The sequence below is a fragment of the Microchirus variegatus genome (genome assembly GCF_963457635.1).
Source record: "Microchirus variegatus genome assembly, chromosome: 20".
In the NCBI taxonomy this organism is placed as follows: Eukaryota; Metazoa; Chordata; class Actinopteri; order Pleuronectiformes; family Soleidae; genus Microchirus; species Microchirus variegatus.
The window spans coordinates 21,443,568-21,461,014 of NC_139821.1; the positions used below are offsets into that span (position 1 = coordinate 21,443,568).

The 17,447-nt window shown below is 40.8% G+C and overlaps 1 protein-coding gene across 1 annotated transcript in view; it reads left to right on the forward strand.

Moving 5' to 3' along the window:
* Window positions 1–279: 279 nt before the first annotated feature.
* The window catches only part of tmtc1 (transmembrane O-mannosyltransferase targeting cadherins 1), a 28,969-nt gene continuing 11,801 nt past the window's right edge, over window positions 280–17,447 (forward strand). The window contains exons 1-12 of the mRNA XM_083907007.1: window positions 280–355; window positions 1,885–2,062; window positions 3,531–3,604; window positions 3,832–4,008; window positions 4,663–4,738; window positions 4,917–5,020; window positions 6,359–6,548; window positions 8,881–9,002; window positions 10,457–10,624; window positions 11,644–11,757; window positions 13,081–13,224; window positions 16,263–16,371. Coding sequence (XP_083763133.1) covers window positions 300–355; window positions 1,885–2,062; window positions 3,531–3,604; window positions 3,832–4,008; window positions 4,663–4,738; window positions 4,917–5,020; window positions 6,359–6,548; window positions 8,881–9,002; window positions 10,457–10,624; window positions 11,644–11,757; window positions 13,081–13,224; window positions 16,263–16,371 — 1,512 coding nt within the window. The 5' untranslated portion in view covers window positions 280–299. The remainder of the gene's footprint in view (window positions 356–1,884; window positions 2,063–3,530; window positions 3,605–3,831; window positions 4,009–4,662; window positions 4,739–4,916; window positions 5,021–6,358; window positions 6,549–8,880; window positions 9,003–10,456; window positions 10,625–11,643; window positions 11,758–13,080; window positions 13,225–16,262; window positions 16,372–17,447) is intronic.

Here is a 17,447-nt window from a genome sequence, read left to right on the forward strand (position 1 = left end):
CCCGGTACCCCCAGCCTCATCATCGGCCCAGTGGAACTGTGGAAACGGCCAGGCTCGACATGACAGCCCTGGAGCCGGAGAAGACAGGCCACTGGCGACGCCGGCTCATCGTCCAACCACCGGCGCTGTGGGCTGCGGTTCGCTACGCCGTGCTGGCCGCCCTCTGTGTCCTGTGCTACAGTAATTCTCTTCACGGGGAATTGGTGCACGACGATGTGTGGGCTATCATCAACAACCCGGACGTCCGACCGGGGTCCAGCCTTAGGAACATCTTCAGTAACGATTTCTGGGGCAAGAGGATGGTGGACAACACGAGCCACAAATCCTACCGACCGCTGTGCATCCTCACCTTCAAGTAAGTGATCTCTGCTGCCGCAGTTTGAACCCGACAACAGTCTGTGTCAGTCGAATTGCTCTGTCACCACCACACACATCACCAACCACAGCATGATGACGACAGACACGGTAAATAAACGCGGACGCTGACGTCATACAACAGTGGCAGCCTCATATGACGCTTTTCCACAGTTGTAGCTCGGCACAGCTCGACTCTACGCGGTTTGGTTCTTTTTCCATTTGTGTTTCCACTAGCTCGATTCAGTGTTGTTTTTGACAACCATCTTAGATTTAGTCTTAGTCTTAGTCTTTTGGAGGAAAATGCTTATTAGTTTTAGTCACATTTTAGTCACTTCTATATGTGATAGTTTTAGTCTAGTTTTAGTCGAAAAAAGAAGTATAGTCTTTTAACAAATGTATTTAGGTCAATAAGTATTGGAGATTGTTGTTGGGCAGTGTCACACATAAGTTGTGAAAATAGCAGCAGATCTATAAGTTCAACACACTGTGAGCTTGCAGATTGGCTATTATTACACACAAAGAGATCACCACACGTCACTGAATGTAAACATGGCTAAACATGCTGCTAAAGAAACACACATAATTAATTGACGTTAGCTTAACAAAAGCTAACTTTAGCCACTACTACAACTACTGTGTCCAGTTACTGTCATGTTCCTAAATAATCGATCTGTCTGTCATGCGTTTTAAACGTCTGACAGACCACACACTGACATTTTCGTCCATTTTTGTCTCGTCAACGAAATCTCACACACGTCTCGTCATGTTTTCGTCATCAAAGAGTCATGTTTATCTTGTCACCGTCTTGTTATCGTCATGAAAAAAAGTGGCGTCAACGAAAAGATTTCGTCATCGTCCTCGTTGACGAAAACAACACTGGCTCAATTCGCCTCGTGATTTTGCTTTTCCATTAGCGATAGTATCTGGTGCTTTTCTTAGTACCTGCTCTGGCAAGCATATGAGTATGGTGTATATAGCGACAACACTGCTGATGTGAGCATCACAAACCATGCTGCTGTATTCAGTGACTGTGTCAGACAGAGTCTGTGCTGTAGTACTCAACTCATTTTTAAATAACTGAGTATAATGGGCATACTGTAGACCAGTAGTCTCAGACACGTGGCCCACGGGACGATATGTTGTGGCCCCCCACTTGATATCAAAGTTTAATGCCCAGGCATCCAAGTGGCCTGGAGGCATTGCTGGATGCGTGGGATCTGGTCCCCTTCACTCTGGGGGATGCCTGGGTGATTATGATGCAGCTCCCTGAATGTGCGGTGGTTTGTGTTATTACCTCAAGCACATTGCGTTTGTTAATATTTGTGAATTTGAGGAAGAACGTGTCACATTTTATCACAAATTAATTTTTCTAAATCAGAAAGCAATCAGAAATCTAAAGGCTTCACAAAGGCTTTCTTGTCGCTGTAGTTAGGCTTGGTTTTTTAGGAAACTGAGTGTATGTTCTTCTACTATGACCAGATCACTTTGAGATATCACATCACAGTCAGATATTGTCTTGTCTTTCAGGTTGAACATCCTCTTGGGCGGAATGACTCCTCTATATTTCCACATGGTCAATGTCTGTTTGCACTGTGCTGTGACCTGCCTGCTTCTGCACACATGTCAGTATTGTGTGTTTGCAGAGTCACGCCTGGCCTTCCTCACAGCACTACTCTTTGCTGTACACCCTGTTCACACTGAGGCCGTGAGTATATGACTGTCACAAACATGAAGGAAGCTATGCAGTTTTTACAAAATCATTCTGTATACTCATCAGTAAAATACATTAGTTAGATCTGGTTATTGGTGGTTCTATCCGTAGCTCCTTCACATACTGACGTGTTGATGTGTTGCACAAGACACTTAACCCCAAATTGCTACTGGAAGCTGTGCCAGCAATGTTTGAATGAGTGTGAAAGATGTGCAACAATTTCAGCACTCCATGAATAAGCATGTAAATTGATGTGACTGGGTAAACAGCACATATTTATCTACAATTTATCTGGATCAGGATGAGTGAGAAACTACTGAGCTATGTGGTAATGCACTTTGAATGGTCATTAAGAGTGGGTGGAAGCGTGTGCGGTACATCTGCATCATGGAACATCTTGCATTTTTTTTTTCAACCCGTCCTGTACAGTATGTAATATGGTTGATTGCATGCCTTGTGGTGTCGGACAGATTTGCTGTGCGCAGGAAGAGTCTGTAGTTATTATTATTTTTATTATTATGTTGTATAATATTATACTTTTGTATAACAGGCAGTGGTGGAATGTAACGAAGTACAAATACTTTGTGCATACTTTTTACTTTACTTACATTTTGCAGCAATTATCTATACTTTCTACTCCGCTACATTTCTACAATACGTTTCATTAAAATTTTTGATAAGTTCAGCGGCGAGCAAATCCGCCGCCCACCGCCGCACATTCAGGGAGCTGCATCATGATCATCCAGGCAACCCCCAGACCGAGTGAAGCCCACCACTGCCATCCCCACCCAGACCATCAGCCCACGAGGAGCGAGCAGGAGTCGGGCACTTATGCCCACCCTCCAGCTTCAGCCCACCTAGATAGATAGATAGATAGATAGATGTCCAATATTTGTTCAGAATTACATAAGAATGTCCAGTGCCGAATCCCCATATTGCATGTGATTGGACTGACAACATGTATAAATCTCCTTGAACCCAACTTTTGCAGGAAGGGCAGGGAACTAACCACTGCACCAGTAGAGACTTTTTCCTGAAATCCGATGAAAAATGACACCTCATAGTTGAGCCTTATGGAATGCTTCCCTTCCGTATGAAACCAAATAGTTAAAAGAATTACTCATCGCATCCGATGACTGAGAAATTTGTTTGAAATCATGAGATTGTAACAGTGTATTTTTTGTAATTAAAATGCATGAAAATAATGCTTTTATGAAAACACTGAAAAAACTGCTTACCAACACACAAACCATTCATAGTTGCTAAATTGGGCTAAAAATAGAAGGCTCTGGGTGAAACTAAATGAAGAGCCTTTTGGGAGCCATAAGAGAGGGAGCTTCTAAGGGAGCTGGGCCAAAAGAGCAAGATCTTTGGACTAGACTTCCTAATCACTATCCAGCAGTGTTTCATTACCAGAGCGGTTCAGCACATGAGTCATTTCTAACATCTTTGTGTGTTGCAGGTGTCTGGTGTCGTAGGCAGGGCTGATGTCTTGGCTTGCCTGCTGTTCTTGCTGACTTTTCTCTCCTATATTAGGTAAGCTGACCCTCCACCACCCCTGCCCTGTGTTCACACATGCATGCACATACTCATCCCTGCTTCTAAACAGCACTCAAGGTTTAGGGGCAGGTCATAAAGAGACAGGAGCAGCTCTTTCAGAAAGTATTTGTAAAAAAAGGAGCCAGGGATAGAATGCAAAAAAGCAATCAAATCTGGAATAATTTGTCCTAAAATACATTTTCTTCCTCTTTACTCTCTTTCAGAAGTGTTGGTGGGTGTGTCTCGGAAAACTCTGTGCCATCTGCTACCTCTGTGTGGTCTCTGGTCATCAGTTTGCTGCTGGGCACCTGCGCCATGTTAGTGAAGGAGACAGGCATTACCGTGTTTGGAGTGTGTGTGTTGTATGATGCCCTGGTTCTCTGCCACAAGCCTCTTGTAAAGTAAGCCCACTGTTAAACGTTTGAATGATGTTGGTTCCCTTTCTTTTCATTTATTTGGCAATGGTGATGCTGTCAATCTCTTGCACAGTTTGTTGGAGGATAGTCAAAACATCCTCAATATTTGTTTGTGTTGTGGTTTCTCTCATGCATTGTTCTTGTTTACTCATTTGTCCAGTAGTGCATGTGGAGGTTCATGTTCTGTGTCACTGATGATGGAAAACACTTCCATAAATAAACCATATTTTAAAAAAAATATATATATATATATATATATATATATATATATATATATACATAATATAATATATTTTTAGGATGTTTTGGCTGATAAGTGCTTGTATCAACAATTAGACTTCAAGGGACAGGAGATTGCGATTCAGGACTTTGAACTTTGGAGGGCAGCATTTAGCATCTTGGTGTACAGACTGCCGTAATTTAATTTGAGAAGAAGAAGGAAAACCTGTGAGTTGTGTTGGCTAGATGTCTCATTTTGTCGCATGACTTGGGAGGATCCAGGCTCTGTACGGAGACACTAATGTTTTTCCCCACCCCTAATGATAATCTGGTTGCCATATCTTCACTTGCTGCAACTGCACTTTGTTGGTTAAAGCCCATAGTAAAAACGTGACTGACCTCTCTGTCTGTGTCCCTCAGTCACCTGTATGGCTTCAGACCCAGCAAACTCCTCTACAGCCCCTTTATCAAACGAGCCTGTGTGATATCTGGATATGTGAGTACTTGTTTTCCCCTTCTTACCGTGAAAACCTTGTCAGTTGTCTTCACACAAAATTTCAATATATCTGTCCTCATTTTGCATTATATTTAAGTCATTTACACTTTACACTACACAAAATTCACCCTTGTTTTGTACAATTTGTGTCACCTGACAAAACTTCTCCCTTTGCCAGGTTGTGATCATCATGTCAGTCAGACTGTGGCTGATGGGAGGATCCATGCCTTTCTTCTCTGAACAGGACAACCCTACTTCCTTCTCCCAATATCTGCTCACCAGGCCAGTATTTCTTAGGTCCAGGACACACCACCCAGCCGGTCAATTGTAGGGCAGTATGTCACCCTCCGTAGTTCTCACAGGGCCAGTGTGTACTGCAGTAGACCCTTGACAGCATCATCAGAACCTTTAATGACAGGTTTATAGCCAAGTCAGCATGTTGAATAAGCATCACCGGTCGATGATGAAAGAGATTACCTGTTAGATTAGTAGATGCGAAGAAACACAGAAATGACACCGTGGGGCTCATACCAAGAGTAATCTGATTTATTTTATCCCAGATAGAATAATAATATAATATATAAACATATTGGCATTAATACATTTATGACATGTTCATCTGGAGTGAGAGCCTGTGGACTACTAACAATGCCAGGTTTGCCAACCTGGTCACTCAGCTCATGAAGTGGTCGGCCCTTCTCTTTCAAAAACTTTTCCATTTCCGATCTCAGGGATAAACCCGCTGCAGTATGGCGCCACGACTTAGCCAGCACACACCAGAGTGGTAGAATAGCTCCCCATATTTCACATCCACTTCAGATAGGAAAGCTTGATATTGTCTTTGCTGGAGCCCTCATGCTCAAATTATGTTGACGGTTTTCACATCAGGTTTTCATCACTTCACCAAGCTGAACTGTCTTGATTGGCTCAGAAGGCTTCTTGGTGGATGATACAGTGCATTACAACAGCCTCACCTACGCTCTCTTTTACTTTGGTGCACACCATAGAGGCCATCGTCCGTCATAGCCGGAGGCCCTTCTGCTGTAACTCCATACAGCTTTTCCAATTTAAGTTCCAATACTGCCAGCTTAAAAATGTCCTTACCCAATGTTGTGCAATTTAGACACAGATCAAGCAGCTCCTCCGTAATACAAAAGTTATCATCAAATCCCCGCAAAAAAAATAATCATCATCATCTTTCATCAACTGTTTCATTGCAGATCAGAAAGATCTCCCCTTTTCAACTTTTCATTTTCCCACCATGTGTAAAATTTTCTACACTCACTTTCTATCTTGCATTTCTTTGCTTCTGGCATCTTTGGTCACACAATTGATTGATCTTTTTGGGTGGAGGAGCTGCCTCATTCAATACAACAACTCTCCCCAGTGTTGAAACAAAGAACTACAACATGCTCAGGAGCAAGTTTCATGTGAGGGCCATATTCAAATATATTTGTTTGCTGCGGGCCAATTAAAAATGGACCATGGGCTGCAGTTGGCCGTAGTTTGTCCTCAGGGTTAAGATAAATAGCGTGAGTGAGATTTAAATGATTTAAATGACAAATGCTTTCTTTCCCTCTTGCACCCTTCTTCTCATCCATTTATTTGTCCTCCCCACAGGATTTTGACCTACTCATATCTTCTGTCATTCAATGTCTGGCTGCTGCTCGCCCCCGTCATGCTCTGTTATGACTGGCAGGTGGGTAGCATCCCCCTGGTGGAATCTCTGAGTGACGTGCGCAATGCTGCCTCAATGCTTCTGGCCATTGTGATGATTTCTTTTGGCCTGCGCTGCATCCTTTCACTGCAGGTAAGAGCAAGAACATGAAGTGCGTAAGACGTGATTAGTGATAACATCCCAGAGGTATAAAGGCAAAACATTTAAGTCCTATGGTTTTTAATTTTAGTTTATCAAGTGTTAGTCTGGTCTCCCAGACAAAAAAAAAAGCTATTTAACTTTTTTTTAGTAAACCAACTTCTGTTCTGAAAAAAGTTTTGCCATAATTTTTATTTGTGTCATATTTCTGAAGTAAGTTTACGCTACCTAAGTATATAGGTATGTGTTGGTGTGTAATGGTCAAGATGTGAAATGTGCTGTTTTAATGCTGTGATGCAGAGTGTTTTTACACTGTTACGAGGACATGGAGTGTTTTAGTGCTGCAAAAACCGGATGTTTTAACTCTGTGAAACGATTTTACATCTTCAACCCCAAATGTAAGGAACTTTAATCACTGACATGAGAACATGTTGTGGTTTAATCCTGCAAAGCACTTTTTAAAGAAGATGTTGACTCAGCATAATCTTTTCTCCACCATAACATGCTTTGTGCACTGAAACTGAACCATAGTCATAACCAAGTATCATTCCCTTATCACACCATTTCATTCATGTTCATATGTCTGACAGCTGAACTGATTACATTGATCTTTGGTTTTCAGACATGTACATATATGATCATGGACACTGGGTTGTTAAAGCTTCAGAAATTAAATAGTTAACAGTTAAATCTCAAGCAACAATAGAAAGCTGAACCAAAGAAATAACTGATATGCATGATGTGCCAAAAGTGCTGAGGTTGATTTCTTCTCTTTTTTTGTGTGGTTCAGTTCTACTGCATCAGTATATGCTGACAAGACAATAAACCTATTGAATCCCCATATTGAATGTAATATGGTAAAAAGATAAATAGACACTTACACATAAATAGACATGTATCTAACTCACGGTTCCCAAAAAGACATCTGTAACTGCTATAGAAGTAAGTATAGAAGTATAGAATAGTGATAGTGATATTTAGTGTGAAACAACTGTAATACTGTTAATATGTCTGTTTGTCTGCTTCTGTGACTCTGACTTTTGCTCATTCTTACAGGAAGTGACAGGTAATTGGCCCCATTCCTTATTGTCAAATGCTTCTGTTTTGTTAGTCGACTTAATTAGTGGGAGCCACAGTAGCACACTTTAGAATTACTTCATAATATTCATGATCATTCCATATTCCTGATATCAATAATAATTGGTCAGCTTCTTATTTATTTGAATGTATTTATATTTGAAATATAAACAATAAAATGAGGAGGAGTTGTCATGCATTAAAGTACTGGCATATGTCATACAGCCTTTCCAGTCATTTTGAGCATTTTAGTTGGATGAAGACATGGAAATGATGATGTTACATGAAACAATGCCGTGTTTATGGAAAACCTTTTTAAAATCCATCCGTCCATTTTCTACCGCTTTATCCGTAACACCCTGGGCAGTTTGCCAGCATCTTAAAGCTTCATCATGTTTAATATGCAAGTAGCATTGTCATTGTATCAATATCTGCACTGTGTGAAGTCAAGGACTCAATTAAAATGAAGAAAGCTGTAATTCAATGCCATTTAAGCAATATTTATTTTTTGGTGCAACCCTGGAGGACTATACAATAATTAATAATAGATAAAATAAATAAGAAAAAAAGAAATAACAAAGGTAAAAGCAAAGTGAATTGGACATTCAACTGAGAACTATAAATAATAAGTACTCATAACAATAATAATATTAACAAGTTAAAATACAAAGACAAAGGCTGCATCAACTACAGTATATAAGACTTTTTTAGTCTGTGTGCACAGCTGAACAGGCTTTTGTGGCATCCCAAAATCCACACAACCCTGAGGGAACACTCATTAGTGAGTTGATGGCCAGTAAATGAATGTGTTAAAATCATCTTTGACCAATCATAGTTGGCTTTAAGATCACTTCTTTTTTAAAGCTTACTGCAGAATTTAGCGGGTAACATTTATTAAATGTATTTTTATGCTTGGTTTCCCACTGACAACTTTCTCAGAGCAAATGAGACACAGCGGTTTCGAACTTCCTAAAGGAAGAACGCCTTAGTCCATTCCGGATTAAAACCCTAGTTTTCGGAGTCAACCTTATGCCGTTTCATACAGGCCGTGGTAAACTGACTCACACTTTCTCTTGTCTATTCAATCTGTGCAGTGGTCAAGAGAGCCTGCTGTTTTCCGTGCTTCTATTCAACGAAGGCCTTACTGTAACAGAATGAAAATGCTTTTCATCTCTATTCTTTTTTGTTGTTGTAAATAACCAATTTCTCTTTGTTTGTCCTCTTTTTCTCTTCATCTTTCTCTCTGCAGAGACAAGAAAGCAGGGAGGTGTTAGTGGGACTATTGTTCCTGGTGTTTCCCTTCATTCCTGCAAGTAACCTCTTCTTCAGTGTTGGATTTGTTGTGGCAGAGAGGGTCCTCTACATGCCCAGGTGTGTGTGTGTGTGCACATGTGTGTGTGTGTGTCTGTGTGTCATAACTTTGGGGGCGTTTTGAGGGACAAAGGGGCTGTAGGTAACAAATGGTTGCACCTAGTGACACGTTATGGTATATTTATTCAATGGCAATAACAAAATCCATGAATAATCTTAAGTACAGCCCCTTTAAGACTTTGTTTTCAAAAAAGGTTTCAGTCATGTCAGAATAAATAATTCATAGGTCAAAGTTCATGTGGAATTCATGCAAATGAGCATAGTATATGCGTCAGTACATGAGCGCTTTGTGTAAATCATATAAACTTTATTTCACTTTTCAAATATCATTGTGTTTTTCTCTAATATGATATATTTAACTGAAATTTCTTATCCAAACGACCAATGATTTATAAAGGAAAATCATGAACATTTACAGAGGTGCCCAAATTTTTGCATACCACTGTATCAGTGATGTTAATTATGTTGTGTTAATGATTCAGCAGTTGTGTCAATACCTACTAAATGATTGATTTCTCAGCCTCTGTAGTAGATAGGAACAAAATTCAAAAAGTATTTGCGAGCGTACACCTGTGGCTTTCCTGGGAAATTTATTTAGATACACCTTCACAGAGAAAAATTAAAAGTCAATTGAATGGCACTATTTTCAATTAAAAAACAGTAAGAAAATAAAGTCATATCAACTTGTGTCAGCGATATCAACTTCACATGTGACGGCGATAGTGCTTGCAGTGGTGTGGCATTTGAAGGAAAATTGACTTCCACCCCTGGTGTGCGCTTAAAAACACTCCGTCGATTGTGGTGGTAATTCTCTGTCTTCCAGTCACTTTCAAAACCTTCAAACTCATCGTTGTTATCGTCGACCTTGTCATCTTCAAAATCCTGGTCGATTGGTTCAGCGCGTTCAAGGTCATCAGCAGTAATGTCATCGAAGCTGAGAAACTCCTCAAAATCACTGCCGTCAGAAATCTCTTTGCTGTCAAAGTCCTCCATGTTTGCTCGGATAAATTTAAAACAAGACGAAAATGACTATCTGCTTTCCCGGCGTCAATGGTAGAATTATGCAACAATGCCCCCCGGCTTTAATGGTAGAAATGCGGCAATGCTTTCCCGGCCTAAATGGGTTAAGAAGTACAGCCATAATTTAGTAATTATGAGTTTTTCCTTGTCCATCTTCATTCAATGGTGAACACACACAGCTCCACAGTAGCAGTGAGGAGCCTCCTCTGCCTCGGCTGCACATTAAGTTGCCATCTGTTTTCTCCACGACCGACCGCCGAGCAGCTGATTGGCCGAAAAAACAACTAAAGCAGTGAAATGTGATACAATGTTAATGAAAGTCATTGTGTGGGCAGTTTAATTGACTGAGCTATTTCCCGTTTTTTTATTTTCATCCCCTCCCATTGACCACTGTCTCTACTTTCTCCACCTTTGCTTTCTCCTTCCTTCCACAGTATGGGCTACTGTATCCTGGTGACTCATGGTCTGGGTCGGCTGTGTTCATTGGTTGGTCGATGTGGTACCACGGTCCTCAGTGTCTCCATGCTGCTACTCCTTCTGCTGTTCTCCTTGAAGACGGTCCAACAGAACTATGTCTGGCTTTCAAGGGAGGCACTTTTCAAGTAAATGTTAAGAGAGAGAGTCTGAAACGTATGCAGAGAGACACCATGTTGTCAGTTTTACAACTGCAATACAGTCTTGCAACTTTCTTTACATTTCTTAAATCGCTGGCATTCAAGTAAGATTAACGTAATATAGAGATTTAGCTAAACAGAGCCACCCTGTCTTGGTGTTTTTCGAAAATCCAGTTGCAAAAGCTCAGATCTGAAGAAAGGCTGGGCTTACTTGTTTGCATACGGTACCGCGGTGCAGCAAATGTTAGCATTTTAATGTTTTGTCCCCCTGTGGTAATGCAATGTATTGCAAAGATAGACCTCTCCCTTGCTTGGGTCTCCTGCACAGGTCTAGTTTTTAAACCACCAGCTCTGTTGTTTTTTCTGTCTATCAAATTCTGTGATCATTGGAATTTGGAATGAAGTGATGCAACTGAGAAGGAAGAAGGAGCTGAGCCGAAAGGCAAAGCTCTCGATTTACCGGTCAATCTACGTTCCTACCCTCACCTATGGTCATGAACTTTGGGTTATGACCGAAAGAACAAGATCCCGGATACAAGCGGCTGAAATTAGTTTTCTCCGCAGGGTGGCAGAGCGCTCCCTTAGAGATAGGGTGAGGAGCTCTGTCACCCGGGAGGAGCTCGGAGTAGAGCCGCTGCTCCTCCACATCGAAAGGAGCCAGCTGAGGTGGCTCGGGCATCTGTATCGGATGCCCCCTGGACGCCTCCCTCGGGAGGTGTTCTGGGCATGTCCCGCCGGGAGGAGACCCAGAGGAAGACCCAGGACACGCTGGAGTGACTACGTCCCCCGGCTGGCCTGGGAACGCCTTGGGGTCCCCCCGGAAGAGCTGGAGGAAGTGTCCTGCGAGAGTGCGAGAATTCACTTTATTAAGACCACTGCATTGATACTGTTCAAATACTTTCTTTTCTGTAGTTCTCAGCAGGATTTTGCTGAGCTTGTTGTTCCTCAGATCAACATTACCTCTACTTATTTCTTTCTCCCGCTTTTTTTCTTCTTTTTCTTTTTAGGTCTGGTATCCAGACTTTGCCTCACAACGCAAAAGCTCATTACAACTACGCTAATTTCCTGAAAGACAGTGGTCGTTATGAGGAGGCCATTCACCACTACACCACTGCCCTCAGGTCTGATGCCACGTCACACTACACCATACCTCACCATTTTAACCATACAGAGACAAATGACTGTTACAAATATAGGGCTAATTGTAATGTAACCCGTAGGTAGATGCCTCAGAGTTAAGCTAGGATAATTGTAAAACCCACATTATAGTAGTGTACACATGGCATAAAAGCCACAGTGTTATAATCATACAGGGGTGAGTCAGAGAGATGAGAGAACACATACAGGTGCATCTCAATAAATTAGAATATCGTGGAAAAGTTCATTTATTTCAGTAATTCAACTCAAATAGTGAACACCTGTGTATTATATACATTCAATATACCCTCACAGTAGTTTAAGTCTTTGGTTCTTTTAATTGTGATGATTTTGACTCACATTTAACAAGCCCCACCTCTCACATGGAGTTTAGGCCTTTACATGTAGGCCGTGTCTGTGAAGGACAGTGGAGGTTACAGCCAAACTTGTGCATCCTTAGGGAGACTGCAGGAAAATGCCATTGCTTTTTGCTCTTTAAATGGAATAGCAAGTTATGAACCTATAGTATGTTTATAAATATTAACTAATTACATCATGCACTGGATAACAATCTGCATTTTCCAGTTCACAAGCAATGTTTAGCCAACTTAGTTACTGACACACCTACTCTATCTTTCTGTAGTATTTGACTGTTATCCTGGAGCAGCAAACGTATTCTCTGATTGGAAGAGAATGCATTGCAATGTGGTTGTAATGGCTTAAAGGCTGCTAATCTGTGCTGTTTGTGTCTTTATTCTATCAATCAATTCCACTGCTGCCAAGACTCAGGCATGTCGAACAATGTTCAATCAATGAACAATCTTTACCATGGCACCCGCTTTCCTCCCACCATAATCCAGTTGTCAAGCTTGTGTCACCATTATAGTCATTAACCATAAAAGTGTGTGTTTTTCAGTTAGACAGGTCTTTTGTAGCACTGATGGATAGTAGCAGTAAATGTCTGCAGAGAGGCCTCCTAACATTGACCACTGATGTATGTCGCAGTGTCTGAAAAGTGGGGCCATTCTAAGATCCTAAAATGAGTAGAGTTTGATAGTGATACCGTTAATGACAGGTTTCTTACCATGGTGACCTGCAAGCATGACTGCTTCAACAGTGCTTAAGATCCTCATGAGTAATTACCTATTGATGAATCACTGTCTACTACAGTTTCCATCAAATACAACTGTAGAAAGTGGGTTCTGAATTTAAAATCTGCACCATTTTTGTGATAATCCCCCAAATGAGTTATTTAATGGAGCACTTTTTTCTTAACGTGAAGATTTTGCATTTGGCTCTCTTCTCAGGCTGTATCCGCGACATGCCAGTGCCTTAAACAATCTTGGCACTCTGACACACAGAGCAGAGGAGGCTGAGCACTACTACAGAAAAGCACTGGTCACAAACCCTCAACATAACCGAGCTCTCTTCAACTTAGGAAACCTCCTAAAGTAAGACACACACACATTCTCTCTCTCTCTCTCTCTTTCTCACACACACACACACACACACACACTGAAAGGCTCTCAAACACACCACAAACGCCTGACCATTTTATGAAATATATATTTATATCAGCAGCACTGAAAAAAAAAGAAAATGAAAACAAACTGAAGGCTGAACACTCAAGCACATTGAGACTTGGGCTGGGTCTAATTAAAATATTAAAAGTGATCTGATGTTTAATGATAATGATATTGTTTCATAAAACCCATGAATACAAACCTTTGACCGTGGTGTGAAGGCTTTAATCTCATTAATCTTGCAAAACCTAACCCTAACCCTAATCCAACTTTTCTTTTGTTATCAAAGAGATCAGCCAATGTGGTTGTGTCGGTCACTCTGGCAAGAAATAGCAGACACAAGCTGACCCCACAAGTGTTCAGTGGGGTTGAGGTCAGGACAGACAACTAATTGTCAGCACCTGGGGTTTCATTTTTTCATGGGTTTAATCCACATACTCAACTCTGCTGTACTCATCCCACAAATGCATTTCCCTTACAAATGTGGCACTGTTCAAAAGGGTATGAACAGTGCCACTGTTATCCATCGGTATGATATTGATATGGATGATGGATGATATAGCATTGTCACAATGATAAAAGCCAGAGAAATTAGTTCACTAGGATCTTGTGATTGCACTTTGTTATTGTGAAATCCCACTCTTGTTTTACCTGTAGTGTGTGATCGTATTCTACTTGTGTCTTGTTGTCACTATTTCTGTGTTTGTGCTGCTGTCTTGGCCAGGTCACTCTTGGAAAAGAGGTTTTAAATCTCAATGAGTTTTTTACCTGGTTAAATAAAGGAAAAAAATAAATACAAAATGAGAACTATAAGTGTCTTAGGACCATTGCTGGACTCACCTCCTGCTCATCCTGATACAGTGCTCAGTGCCCTTACATACCTGGACACATCACTCAGCAGCTTGGTATGAGCTACAGTCATATTCCATTTGACATGAAATTGTACAAGTTTGCTTGCCAGATCAATTGGAGTCACCCACAGCGATGGGCATCAGTGGTACTCAAACGTGGAATGATGCACACCCTGATGTCGTTCATTGGCTCAACTGGGGAGTTGATGAATTCAACAGGCCTTGAGGAGCTAGTAAGTACATCATTTAGTGGCCTGACATCTATCTTCAATGGAAAGGCCTGGCCTAAGGCCATGCAAACCTTCCGGATGGTTATGTATGCCCTTCTTCATGAATTATTAATATTGAAAAAGTGTAATATCTAGATAGATGTTGGAATTCCTGGAAAAAGAAAGGCAGCGACCAACAGGCCGATAATGGATGGATTGCTTTATCACGCCAACCTTAATTGCACATAGATTCTGGCAAGCAGAGAGGGAGGGTGACTGGTTGCTGCAACAACACTGCCTTGAAAGATGCTACCCTATTTTTTTGCTGCTGATCATCACCACTATGTCAGATGGATAACTTGGCATTTACGTGAAATGCAGCACCTTCCTTCCATTGCAAAGGATGACATTCTGTGCCGCCATTCAGATGGTGCACCTGCAGTGAGTGCAGATATGCATCAGGCAAGGGAAATAAGCAGGGGGCATGAAGGGTATTTCAACCAACCCTGAACAGGTTGCAGTTTGGATCCAATCCTTTGGTATATTTTTTCATCTCTCTCAGTCATTGGATGACATGTACAGTGGTAAAGTAGCAGTAACAGACACAAAGAGGAGGGTGAAGCACGACAGGACTTGGATGCTGAAGACCGCTCTAAAATTGTGAGGATGCTGTGGGAAAACATTTGCATTGCATTTTATGCACCAATCTCTCACAAGGTAGTGACTATGAAGTTACAGAAAAAGGGAATGAAGGTCAGTGGGAAAGTTTTTTGTGACCTTGAGTCATTATATGCTTGATTGTTTGTGGTGGCCAGAGAAAAATAGAGCTCTCTTCTCTTTTCAAATATGAGCTTAGCCCAGTCCCCTTGTCAATCATTGATGACTACGGATGCCTTCGAAAGGGCAATAAGTCAGTGCTTGTCCAGCAGTTTGGAATTCCAGTTTACAATCCCCAGCCACCAGATGCTGTCATTGTGGATGCATCTCAGCTCAATTATCACGTGGTTCGGCCAATCGTCTTTCTTACAAGTTCTTACAAAACCCAGACATTTGTCATCTTTGACAAATATTTGCAGGTGTCTGCCAAGGACCATGACAAAGAAGAGCGGGGGAGAGCTCCACAGAGTACAAGCTCTCATTGACTACACCTCTACCTGGTCGAGACAAAGTTTTCAAAAACAAGCACAGCAAGAGAAGGCTGAGCCAACTCCTGTGTACGTTCAATGTAAGAAGTAAGATCACGATGGCCAGTAAAGCTGACAGCATTGATACTCATGATGAGGCTGATATATCAGCTATATCTTACATGTTAGATGCTGTCAGATATGGGGCTTCAATTGTTTGCATTCTTTATGATGACACATATGTCTTTTTGCTTATGGTTTATTGGTGTTGGAAGGCTGCTATCACAACTAACCTACAGATGGAAAATTGGAATGGCACTGTTCTCAACATAAATGCAACTGCAGAGTACCTGGGTGACCAATGTTGTTCCATTCTGGCCATGCATGCTCTTTCAGGATGTGATACCACCTCATATGGTGTATGGTTTTAAGACCCACAATGAGCTGTGATTTGAAGCATGTAGTGGCTTCTTTGAAACTTCAACTTGAACAATTTTGAAAAAAACGAAAATCCCTAATTTTGAAAAAAAAAAAAAAAAGTTCATGTTTGACTTACTCGGAAATGGGGACTTGTGAGGGTGAGTATCTGGTGTTTCACAGCTTTTCCACTATGAGTATTACAGAACACTGCATTCTTTCATGATGAACACACTTATTCATTCAAAAAAGGTGTTTGATTGTGGATCAGAAGATGGCAAATAATGATGTCCAAGATTATATTGATGGTGATGCCAATAATGATACTAATGATGATGTGACAATGAGGTGATGCTATATTCTAGGTCCCAGGGAAAGGAGAAAGAGGCTGAGGCTCTGCTTATAGACTCCATATGCTTTGGTCCACATTTTGCTGATGCATACTCCAGTCTGGCATCACTCTATGCTGAACAGGTGAAATTTCCATAAGACAAAGTGCTATCACTCATACATTCATGCACATATCACATACTTGCCTGCAGAGTGGCATGGTAAATAACCAGATTTTAAGCAGAAATGTAATAATGGCATGTTTAAATAAGGAAGGCTATTCCTGTTGACAGAAAATAAAAAAATAGTAATGTAACTGGCTTTCCCTCAACTGACAGGGAAGGCATTCTAAAGGGCAAGTTGATGGTTTACTTCAAGGCTATTATGATGTATTATTAAAAAGCCAATAAAACGGTAGCTTCGCCTATTTCTGGCACTTTGTGATACTTAGTACAGCTGTAATTCTAGGCAGCCTATGTATGTACCAGAATATTTTGCACTATGAGCCAACTGTAGCAGTTGTACCTCAATATTATTGGTACTGTTACTTATATTTCTGCAAAAATAGCCTTTTCTGGGCATTGCACCTTAATGTTGTTTATATTGTTACCTCTAAATTTGTAAGAGCCAATTGTGACTGTTATACCCAAATGTTGGTGGTACTGTGACCTTTTTGCACTATACACAAATTGTATTGTACCTGAATGTTGGTGGTTTTGTTACTTAACTGTTTAGCACAAAACTAGCAGCTATTTGTATCCATTTACTGTACATGCAACACAAAATAGCACGACAGGGGTTGACCGGCCCACTGGCTGGACAGCCTTCCGAAAAGCTGGCTCTCCTGAAATTTTAGTTGAATAGCCCTGGTTTAGTTAGTAAAAAATAAAAGTGGGATAGGATAGGTAAAGCATTAAGCTCTCCAAAGATTGTATAAAAATGAAATCAAGTAAACAAAAACCACAGGGAGAGTCTCACAAGAGATAATGGTAAATGTAAATGAATAATTGTACTGCTATATATATATATATATATATATTGAGAATTAATAATATTGAAATTGAGATATGATTAATGTTCTATTGCTGCCTGCACTCACTTAACTGTCTGCAGATAAAGCAAATTTAATCAGGAAATTATCTAAATCATGTTTTTTGTTAAAGCTTTAAAGTATTGATGTTTATATTGTGTATTTATATATATAAATATATATTTATTTA